Source organism: Amphiura filiformis, chromosome 1, assembly GCF_039555335.1.
Source record: "Amphiura filiformis chromosome 1, Afil_fr2py, whole genome shotgun sequence".
Classification (NCBI taxonomy): domain Eukaryota; kingdom Metazoa; phylum Echinodermata; class Ophiuroidea; order Amphilepidida; family Amphiuridae; genus Amphiura; species Amphiura filiformis.
The window spans coordinates 82,906,801-82,918,818 of NC_092628.1; the positions used below are offsets into that span (position 1 = coordinate 82,906,801).

The 12,018-nt window shown below is 36.2% G+C and overlaps 1 protein-coding gene across 3 annotated transcripts in view; it reads left to right on the top strand.

The window, feature by feature from the left end:
• Positions 1-612: 612 nt before the first annotated feature.
• LOC140154929 (palmitoyltransferase ZDHHC16-like) overlaps positions 613-12,018 on the top strand; it is a 191,682-nt gene continuing 180,276 nt past the window's right edge. For 2 of the 3 annotated variants that reach the window (XM_072177600.1, XM_072177593.1), the window contains exons 1-8: positions 613-690; positions 4,495-4,756; positions 5,002-5,196; positions 5,851-5,968; positions 6,896-7,029; positions 9,239-9,307; positions 9,976-10,215; positions 11,254-11,324. In XM_072177600.1, coding sequence (XP_072033701.1) covers positions 677-690; positions 4,495-4,756; positions 5,002-5,196; positions 5,851-5,968; positions 6,896-7,029; positions 9,239-9,307; positions 9,976-10,215; positions 11,254-11,324 — 1,103 coding nt within the window. In that variant the 5' untranslated portion in view covers positions 613-676. Of the gene's footprint in view, positions 711-4,494; positions 4,757-5,001; positions 5,197-5,850; positions 5,969-6,895; positions 7,030-9,238; positions 9,308-9,975; positions 10,216-11,253; positions 11,325-12,018 lie in introns of all 3 variants that reach the window. The other variant, XM_072177608.1, reaches the window with a different exon arrangement.

A 12,018-nucleotide genomic window follows, 5' to 3' on the forward strand; every position in this document is an offset into this window, starting at 1 on the left:
TCCCCTGCAAGCCTGTGATAGTAAGATAGTAACTCAGTGCCCCAGATGAGAAACAAATTGGTTCATTGAGTTAGAACATGACTAGCTACAGAAACTTCGAACATTGAATTTCTAGTTCAATTTCTGTGTAAGGGCCTAAAAAATGTTTGATTGGCGTAACCCGACCGACCCTAAAAAGAGGCTCGACCCTAGACTTAAAAAAAAAAAAAAAATAAAAAAAAAAAAAAAAAAAAATTAAATTAAAAAAAAAGAAAAAAAAGTTCCAAAGCCTTTATCATTCGCGATTTACAGCTTATACAAAAAAATGTGTGTAATTTCTTTCATTTCATTTTTTTATATTACGCCAATCAAACAATTTTTTTTAAAGCCATAACAAAATCAGTGAGGGTCTTTGGGTGACAGATCAAGTGGAAAAATAAGGGGTGTTCGCAAGCAAATATGGGGTCTTTGGGTGACAGCGACGCTGAAAAGGGGATCAGAACAGAACAGTCCTACATATGCGTCACATCCAAAGTGGGAGTGCCCCCCAGGGAAAATTATTGGACAGCCCCTTATGACCAGGATAACTGTTATTGCCCAACCCTAAATTTCCCAGCCGTCTCCCTAATTGATCCGAGCGCCCGTCGTACATGGACAACGTCGGAAAAAAACCAGGAATGAAGAAGAGAAAAATTGTATGATTGATTACTGGTAAATTTTGAGTGTTAAAGGTTGGTTTTGTTGTACATAAGATTTATGTGATTCATTGCTATCTATTACAACCTTTCATTTTATTAATGGTCCCTAAAACTTTACACAGTCGCTCATTGAATGTGGGCCTAAAAACTAAGTAAGTCAAGTGACATGTAAAATGTCATGCATCACTAACTGTTGCTACTAATACTAGTACCGTAGGCATAAATATCTAATTCTCGATCATGAGAGCCAATTTGGGTATGCACAGGTATTTGCGTCGAGCGTACCACGCAAAGACCTGTGCTTACGGCGCAAACACAGCTTTTGATAATTGCTCATACATGTCGTTGCTAGGGCTGGGACAAGCGGCTAGGGGACGCAGGGGTAACCTTGTCAATCAAATACTTCATCTATTGTGTCCAACACTTTTAAGTAAAAAAACACAAAAAATGTTTTGTTATAATACAGGATTTTGATTAAAATCCGATAAGTGATCGATGTATATCGATAAAAATAGGATCAAGATCGTGGATGAGCTATGGCGGCATGCTTTAAAACTTAAAACGATTCAGCCAGGTACCTCGTAGGCTGGATTCAGCAGCAGGATGTCATGACTTAATTTATTTTTATTACGATTAAAAAAAACCCGAAATAATAATAATAATAAAATGATGATAATATTATATACTATAATAATACAGGATTTTTTTTTAATTAAAGAAAAACATTTTTTTTATCATAGGCCTATTAATTAAACATGTTAAATATACCATTTCGTAACATCTTGTAGGCCTGTTAATGTCCCGCACACTGACAGAATGAATATTTTAAACTTGTTATATAACTTGAGAATCTCAGACGAAAATACCTAGGCCTACATCTCAGTTGCAAACGTTTATTTGGTTTAAAAAAAAAGCAGGATATTAAATCTTATGTGTTTTCAAATGTATAGAAATAGTAAGATTTCTTCTTTTTAGTACGGTAATACGTATTTATTTATTCTCATATATTTAGTGTAGCAATATTATTATTGTTATTATTTTATATACTGTTTTATTCAATTTTGAATTATGTTCAACTATCATGGCTTTCAACTTTCACATTAAAATGTAGATTATGTGGTATCTTTATACTATAGGCTATAAATAAATGACCAATGATTTAACATAACTTTATAACATAAAGTTTGAAAGTTTACAATTTTAATATTTTATATTATTATTATTATGATGATGATGATGATGATGATGATGATGATGATGATGATGATGATGATGATGATGGCGATGACGACGACGATGATGATGATGATGATGATGATGGATGATGATGATGATGCTTGTAGCCAATATTATTATTTTAATATAGTATATGTTTTGTGATATATGAAATAAAAAATGAATGAATGAATTATTTTAACATTGTGATAACTATTCATTGTTATCATTATTAATTTTTTATTTCATTTCAAATTGTAATATTTTATATTTTATTTAGCTTTTATTCCATGCAAGTTTATGTGCACGAGTTAAACTTGGTCAATTTCGCACAGTGGTGCTCTACCATGCAGTCGATTTACCGTTGGTGGGATAATTGCCTATCGATTGGATTGATCATGGATAAACGTATCGGTGATGTCACTGGCTTTAAACTTTGGCGGACAATAGAATAACCATTGATTGACAAGGTTACCCCTGCGTCCCCTAGCCGCTTGTGGGCTGGGCAAGGTCAAGGTTCGGTCATGTAGTTCGCACGCGTTATTGGTCAAGAGCCGGGCTTAAACAGCGCTTTTGCCCGGTGTCCCGGATATGAGATCGCCGGGTAAGGAAAATGCAAGGAAAATCATGTTTTTTAATAATGTTAGCGGCCGCGCCCCTCGGGCATTAACAACCGTTTACGTTTAGCAGGGTTGTTGATTTTTTTTATTTAAAAAAAATAAATAAAAAAATGGGATTCATTTGATTTAAATCGGATTTTTTTGATTTAGTCCGATTTTTTTGATTTTTTTATTCCAAGAACTGCTATACCCCATGAAAAATCAAAAGACTACCAGTGAAATGCTAGTCATATGCACAATCCTACCAGGTATTTACAAAAAAATCAAAACATGTTTTTACGTGTAAAAATTTCAAAGAAAAAATTTGGTAAAATCATGGGGAAAAACCTGTTGAACTCATGAATTCTGCACCTTGAAAATGAATTTTAAGCAATAGAGATAAAGGGACATCACAGAGTTATTTAATTGTATCCAAAAATTGTAGAAACATTAGGAATGAAGTAAAACAGTCAATTTAAGAAAGAAATGTACTTATATTTATCAAAAATGGTAAAAAATGAAAAAAAGTTGATTTAAATCAGTGATTTAAATCGGCGTGATTTAAATCAAACAACCCTGCCGTTTAGTAATGAAAATGTATGAATGAACCCCTAATTCTATGAAAAGTACGCTGACGCAGAGATACATCTTCTCATGATCGAGAATTAGTTATTTTGCCTAGAGTTAGACTTTAGTCTAGAATTTTTAGACTGTACTGGTAAATTTAATTTTTTGGCCAAACTGGGACACTATCATAAAATGTATTCTGTCGGTCTGTGCCACGTCACTTCCGGTTGATGATGCGACTCACGGTCGAGTGAAAACATTCGATTTTTGTTGATGATTTCTGTCATTGGTGTTATGTAAATTTCGATCGCAAAGATCGTCAGTGGAATCAAACAACCATTTCTAAGTCTTCTGAGTGGAAGAAACTTACTTGATTTACCATTTATATACTGACAAACTTAAAATTAAATTCCATGGTCGAGTGTCGTTTTTTCCGAAATTGAATGTCACTCCAACAACATCGCTATGTAGCCTCCTTCACAGCCGGTTTCTGTTGTTCATAACAAACCGTGAGCCACATGCAGTTTGGGCCTGAGACTAGAGATAGCCCGGATGTTGGACCGAGTCAATATATATTGTTTTTGATGACATGAGTTATGTCATGAAAAAGACTGAGTCTTGTATGCGAAAGTTTTGCATGTTCTCTCGGTCAGGGTTGTTCCATCTATACTACATGTATGTTATCTAGTAAGTGTGTTGATATGCGATTCCAGCGATGTATGGCCATGATTGCACTTGCCCATTTCAATTGAAAGAACAAAGCTTTCAACAGCTGTACACGATCATATATTCTCTCGGTCGGGGCCACGTCACATCCATTCATGCATTGGAGTGAAAACAACTTATTGCATATTTTTATTTGCAGAGAGTCGAACCTGGCACAATAGTGTGATAGCTTGTGATGCACTCCAGAGTTCAGTGAATGCGAATGTTGTTTTCACTGCAGTGCTATTGTCAGCCGGTTCATGCCTGGATGTCCGACCGACAGAATATATAGCGTATTTCAAACTACAATGCGAACGCACAACCTTGGATACAATCTTGTGTGTTGGCATGGTTGGATTCACTTCTGCGTTAATCATGTAACATACGCACACGCTGACGCTGGCATACATCATTCTCTCGGTCGGGGTTGTTCCATCCAGTGTACTTACCCATTTCTCACGACTGCTTAAAAATATATAATCTGTGGTGTTAAAGGGGACACCCTCGTTATTCAACAAAGGGGACACCCTCATGAAATCCCTATCGGTTTGTACAGGGCCTTTCAGTTCCAGTCAATTTTCTCCCCGTAGAAAACACTAATTTGCTTTTCCTGTACTGGAACTGGAATAGCCCAATATATCTCTGTAATTTGGGTTGGAAAATAGGTTTTGAGTGAGTGTTTTAAGTTTGTTAATCTTATAAGTATTGTCATCTTGTTCACCCATATATAGCTTACCAATGAATGAGACAACCTCTGTCCAACGTAAGAAGCCAACCAACCTCACCATGGGGAGAGGTGACTACAATCAACATTCTGTTGAATCAAAGGTTCACAGAACATGTTGTCAGAAGATCCTTGAGTACTTTAGGATGATCAGATTTAGCCTACGTGCCTTGACCTACAACTCCTTTACATCTAAGAGCATTGTGCTGGATACAGCTATGGAACCAATATTTTGGATTGTGGATCGTCTTAGTAGAAAAATAGGACCAGTGAGTATTAATCTTTATTTGAATCATCTTGCAGATTCAAAATCCTAGTGCAGTATTTGCTTTGTACAGACTTATTGTCAGATTATCTATTTTCATTGGTTTAAAACTATTTGATTAAAAAGCACCAAAAACATCACAATCATTGTTACATAATTATGTTCAACTGTACTTTTGTTATTGAGGCAAGGCCAACAATGAGTGCAACACATTTAATATTTTTGATGAATTCTACTTTGCATTGGCAGATTATGGTTGTCTTAGTGGTGGTATTGACAACATATGTAGTCAGTTTCTTCTACATTATTCTTCTACCATACCTCTGGAATCGTGGTCAGTTTGGGGTCATCACTTTCCATTGGATCTTTGGACATTGGCTGCTGGTTAACATAGTCTTTCATTACTACAAGGGAGTTACCACCCCACCTGGTGAACCACCACAGGTCAGTTTAATAGCATACCTGATATATTTGATATTGACAAATAATAACTAGCATGAAAGCAACATCAAACACTATTTGTCATCCATATAAGCCTATGGAAATGTATTACACATTTAAAAAAGTGCCCTTTATATTATTAAAGCGCAAATGCAGGTTATTGAAAAAGTATAATGACTGCGTCTTGTGATGTAGCACATAAGTATGCTTTACAATGACCATGTTGTGTGACATTATATGCATTTGAACAATTTACCCTGGCACTGGCCGCCGTATTTGGATATCGCATGATTCTGTGCTGGTGTGATTGGTTGCTAGCAATATTTCCTTAATCAGCTATTTTATTTTGTGTAGGGAAAATGAAAGATCATTATAATATAATTAGTTAAAATTGTATTTTGTTTTCAAATTTAAAAGAAGAATATCTGACACAGATGGAGTGATGGTTATGAATGAGGTTAATGATTTTGCATCAGTTATTTGAAAACACATGGTATAAAAGGCTAAGAACATACAAGATTGAATTGGTAAATCAGCTCATAACAAACACAACTTTGGCATTTTCAATTAACACTAAATGTAATACTTGCTGAAATTGCTGTACTTAAATTTCTTGTATTTCTAACTCTCTAATAATATTCTTTGTATTTGTTACAGATCTTATCAGATACAAATGTAGCTACTATATGCAAGCGATGTGTAGGTCCCAAGCCTCCTCGCACCCACCACTGTAGTGTCTGCAATCACTGCATCCTCAAGATGGATCATCATTGTCGTATCCTTATCATTAAAAATATATGTATAGTATGTGTATATACTTCAGAACAAGATACAAGCTGGGCATAATTCCAGAATACTCTTTGTAGGCTTTGTAATCTGTGTTTGATAGTAATTTCCTTTCGGTTAGGGTAAGGGTTGAGGTAATGCTGTGAGTAAGGAAAGGATGTATTCCAAGAGAAAAAAAAGACTGCATTAAGGTCTGACTCACAGGCACATACATGACTGTTCAAATTAGCTTCTGTGCATATGCATGCCAATAGTTGCTCTGTACGTTGATAAAGGCTATCCGGTCATCATAGTAACTATTATCACTATTGAATGTTACAATAATAAGCGGATGCTCAAAATGCAAGAAAACATTTAAAAAAATTCTATGCCGGTTGCAGCCGAACCTGGCGCAAACCTATCAGCACTTAGATTGTAACATCCACCAATTATCTGTGCAGCTCCCCAAATTCCATTGGGTGAAGCAAGTTTGTGATAACCAAACACTTAATCACCAATTCTGAAAGCAGGAGGTAACCAGACATCTCAGTGAAAACATGCAACAGCAAGCATGGATCGGGATAAACCAAGTACACACACAGTCCTTGGGTGCAGCCTAGGCTTGAACCCAGGGCTCAGTGGTGAGAGAACAACTGCTGTACCAACTGGCTCCCTGTTAGTGGTGCAATTCAATCAAACAAACCGTTGTGTGAAGTATGAAAACCTGAATCAGGCAGGAAAATTCTAATATTCCAAAATAGCATTCAATATAACAAGATTGGTAGAAAACAAAAGAAAATCCACTGACCATTTAGGATTTGAACCCAGGACCTTCAGTTTACCAGTCCAGTACTCTAAATGCATGTTTTCCATCTATATCATCATTGACATCAAAGTTTGGATGATTTTCCTTAACTTTAAACCATTTCTATCACAGCATGGTTGAACAATTGTGTTGGCCATTTCAATCACCGTTATTTCATGTTATTTTGTATCTATATGTGGTTAGGTACACTCTATGTATGTATATCAGTGTGGGATATCTTTGCAGAAGAATTCTTTGATGCCAAGGTAAGTCAGTCAGTCAAGTAGATCTGCCCTTTGCAAAGGGCAGTCACTCTAGAGGCTCTTTACTGAAACATGCATACACAGGAGGTTGCACAGAATCCCTGCACCCCTATCTGGGTTGAGAATTGTTTTGAGCATGAGTAAATCCTGGGTGATTATAAACGCTGGCTAAAACTTATCAGGGGTCCTGCTTTTCTGTTTGTGCGATAATGCAGAGTCGACAACAAAAGTTGAATTTGAAAATTATTATATATACTTAGTTCTTAGTTGATAGGATAAAAAAAACCCAACAACTGAAAACCAGTTCATCTGGCTGGATTTGAACCAGTTAAGGCAGCTGTGTACTCTAGACATTGTTTCTTTCGCAAAATTGAGTTTTTTTGATATGTTTGTACTTTGTTATGTTTTTTATAAATACAAGGAATGAAAATCCAGATTTGTAAACTCCAACTGCAATATTTTAAGGATTTTATTTCACTATTCCACTCATGTGGCTCACGTGTCGCGCAATTTGTTAACGCACAAATACGCTTACGCATACGCCGACGCTTATCTGCATCGCGGGCGCATCTTATGGAAACACCACGGAAGCACAAAAACCTAGTGGTCAAATGGCTCCGTTTTAGCTGATAAAATGTGGGTTTTTTCAAGTTCTTTCCTCCGATTTAAATATGAATGGATTTCGCTCAAACTTCTCAAGGGGCCGTGGATTTACCCGATGTTTATGTAATGTAAGGTAGAAAAATAAAAACTGCCGCATTCTCCTGCGAGATTCGATGAAAGTGCAAAATGTGACCACTTTAAACTTCAACGGCCATTATTTCAATGTTCATTTTCTCGGTAAAATGACGATTTAGGTACACGATAACTCAATAAATACAGCATCTATAGGTAAGCAAATATGATCATCGTAAAAAGCATGATCGACTCAAGAAACGGTTTTCTCATTTTTTATATTTTGGTCTATTTCCGATTTTAGGCATCATTTTGTGCAAATAGGCGCTTGTGAATTTTAAAAAGTTCAATTTTGATGCCTTATGGTCAATATCTCAAAAAAATAAGGCCAATATCAAAAAAATTAAAAAAACGTTTTTGGAATGGAGCCTCAAGATTGAGCTAAAAACAAAATAAAATATTTTGGAAAGAGTGTTTTTTGTTATGATGTACCTAACAAATATTGCCAAAACTCACGTTTTGTGATTTTCTTCATAATTGTTGTTTTACCCCAAATCTGTATTTATATTAAGATTTATTGATGTCTTGCCTTCATAAAAATGTATACTTTTATATGTCTTGCGAATAATTACAAAGTTATTGCACTTTTACTACATGCATGTCTGAGAGTACACAGCCTCCTTAATACCAGCACTGCATTTGAGCCAACTGAGCCACATAGGCATTCTGGAGAAGAGCGGAAGATTGAAATCTATAGGTATTAGGTTCAATTCAAATGATTAAAATTTTTTCAAAATTAAATTTATATACAACTTGATGTTCTTGGACTTCTTGTCTAACTATGCCGATGAACTATGATGAACTTTGCCAAAGATATGCTCTCTACATCCCATTGCATTGTAAAAGAAGACCTGGATGGCAAAGAACATCCCACTTGTCTTATGTGCAAAAACTGTTGGGGGACTTCCACAACTTTTTACTGCTAGATGCCATTACCGCTTTGGCTTCAAATCGTAGTACATGGAGACACTTTAGAATGTAGAAATGTAGAAATTTGTCTGCTTCGCAGCTGAATGAAATGAATTGTGAAATGATGTCTAACTATAATAACTGATTTATGCAGATGTATCTACCGTATTTCGTCAAATAAATGCCCCCGGGGGCGTTACATTTTCCCAAGGGGGGGGGGTTTATTAGAGGTCATTTTTAGCAAGACAATTCCCGTTAAAATCATTAGGTAAGCTTAAAAGTCACGCTAAAATGACGAACTATGAACTTTTGACACTGACTTTTGGTTCACTTCCGGGTTTACGATCCATTTATTGACGCTATTATTGACCATGTGGGCAACTTGGTAAGCTTACTACACAAGATAGCATGGAAATATCGGAATTTTTTAAACATCTTGGTTGAAAAAAGTGGTGGGGGCGTTTATTTGAGGGGGGGGCGACTATTTGACGAAATACGGTATGTATTTATAGAACCAAATTATTATATGTAGATAGATTAACATATTCGCAATTTGTTCTTGTTGCAGAAAACCTTCTATAGTTTCTTTTCAGGTGGTTTACTTTTGAAAACCATTGAAGTGTATAAAGCAACACAGGTAAGTCCCTACATCAAATAGTACTATTTAGGTGCCCATATAAATAAGAATGTTTAACTTGGAAACCCATGTGCATAGCTGTATGTGTATTGGATTTGCTGTGTAGCATTATGTGACAGGCCAATTTTAAGTTTTCTTGTTTAATGAAGGTCTTGTGGTGAGATTTTACTAACAAGACTGAACGCTTGCAACTGGATATGTGGCCAGTTTCAGCAGTGTTACAACTTCCCTAGCACATTAATGTCGCAAATGGACAATTGGAATATGCCAAATTTGATTCCCAATTTCAGGAACATTTCAAAATGTGTAAAATTAAATAATCATACCTTCATTTGGGAGCACAGTGACTGAGTGGAACGGGTTCCGACTCATAATCGGAAGATTGTGAGTTCGAGCCCTGGCAACGCGATCGCGTTGTGCCCTTGAGTAAGGCACTTTATCTTGATTACTTCTCTTCACCCAAGTGTATAAATGGGTACCCACATTCGTAAAGGCTAGGAAGGTAATAGACTTGCTGTGGAGGAGGTGTGGCGATCCCTCACAGCAACATTTCACAGTGGAGTCTGGCCTAATCACTAACTAAGGAGAGATGGATACTCCATCCTGTAAACAATGCAGGCTTGACTCACCTTCACTTTAACCAACTTACTTTCATTTTCTTTCAACAGACAAATGGCACCACGCTCTCACCAGAAACAGTAGAGAAGCTAAAAAACATGGGTGGCTTATCGTTCAGTGATGGGATGTATCATAAAGTTGTGTGCCTGGAATTCTTTCTGTGTATAGGAGTCATGATAGCATTAGGTGCCCTTACAGCCTGGCATGCAAGGCTTATATGTAGAGGAGAAACTAGTGTAGAAAAGCATATCAATGATGATGAGAGGAAGCGATTAAAAAAAGTTAATGTGGTGAGTAACGAGTCAACTGAGAATTTCTTGAATTGTCGATGAGTGGATAAAAAAGTTGTTAATAGATTCTCACTGATTTATTGTGTGCAGTTCTTATCGTCAGTCGCAACACATAGTGGCATACATGAAGGACAAAATACGCTCTTGAGAAAAACATGTTTGAATGGTATGTTACTATTAGTATTAAATGAGTCGATACTCCTCCACTGTTATCTCTCAGTGGCCCGATTCCATTTGAAGTTGAAGTTTGAGGTTCAAACTATTAAACTGTATCTTTAATAGTTAAAAAGGAATAACTATTATAGGATAAAGCTAGCTCTAAACATTTACGCCACTATGTAAAACAGAAAATTTAGAAAATTCACTCTACGCTACTATGTGTTGCGACCAACAATATGTGTACAACTTAATCAAGAGGATCAGAACATTTGATTCTTGTGTGATTTTTTAAACCTGAATTGTGTTGTGTGGTTTCTGTCTCTATTTAATTAAAAGCATTGCATTATGGTTTGAGGAGCTACTTGTTGACTGATAAATGTGTGTTGGTAATGTAGTGAATTTATGCATACTTTCACCAAGGAATGGTATGAGAATCTTTGACTGTCAGTCCAGAAGGGTTTTATTATTCTTATGATAAAGGTCAAAGTACTAATTTTTGGTAGAATACAACTTTTGATTTATGATCAAAAACATACTAGCTTAAAATCAAAATTGCATAGTTGCTGTTATTGTGTAAATTACATTAATAATTTTGCTAATGACACAGTTGAAACTGTAAAAAGGCAGAAGGGTCAGGCAGGCTGTGGTCCATGTGAGAGCCAATATTTTATATATGTTGACCCTTTTGCATGCATATTTTTGTCATAACACTGCATTCTATTCTACTTTATGCAGGACTTTAGTTTCTTTTATTGACATTTTGTAGCTACACTACATTTTTGACGCAATGGCAAAAAACATGTAAAATGCAACAATAAAATGATATCCAGCTAGATTTGGTGCAACCTTGATAACCTTATGAAATGTTGTTTGTTACAGATATACAAAAATCCTTATGATTTCGGTGCACGGGAAAATTGGAGAATATTTCTAGGTTTAGGAGAAGGAAGGTAAGAGTATACAAATTCTACATTGGGTAGTGTGGAAATAAGGCAAGCTAGTTTTTCTGAGTTACTTGCTACAAACCTATCAACCCAAACCCAGAGTCTAGTACATCTCTTACATATTTATGAGCTAATGGTCCCAATTATTCATTTATCTTTAATTCAAACAAATACATGGTAATTTATCATTCTTCGTTTATCCAACATTCCAATATGCATTCCAAAGCTAATGGAAAAATGTTCATGTTACGCAAACTTAAAGAAGCAGGTCTCAACGCAGGTGAAATCCTCTCTGTCTACAAAGGTTATATGAGACCAGTGTTAGAGTATGCAGCCCCTTATGGCATGCAGGTCTCGCTCAGAGCCAGGAGGACCGTCTGGAGAGAATTCAGAAACGTGTATGTAAGCTGCTCCTTGGAAAGGAGTATAAATCTTACTCCGACTCCCTTGCAACTCTGGATCTTGAGCCTCTACACTCCCGTAGACTGCAGATTTGCAAGGAGTTTGCCTCCAAAGCACATGCATCTGAAAAATTCTCCAGATGGTTCCCTGCCACTGACTATTCATCCTCAATGACCCTAAGAAAGCCCCCTAAAGTCAAGAGTTACAGGTGGAAAACCAAAAGATTCAAGGAAAGCCCAGTTCCATACATGGCTGAACTCCTGAATCATGCTTAGTGTTCTCCTGTCCATCTAGTGAT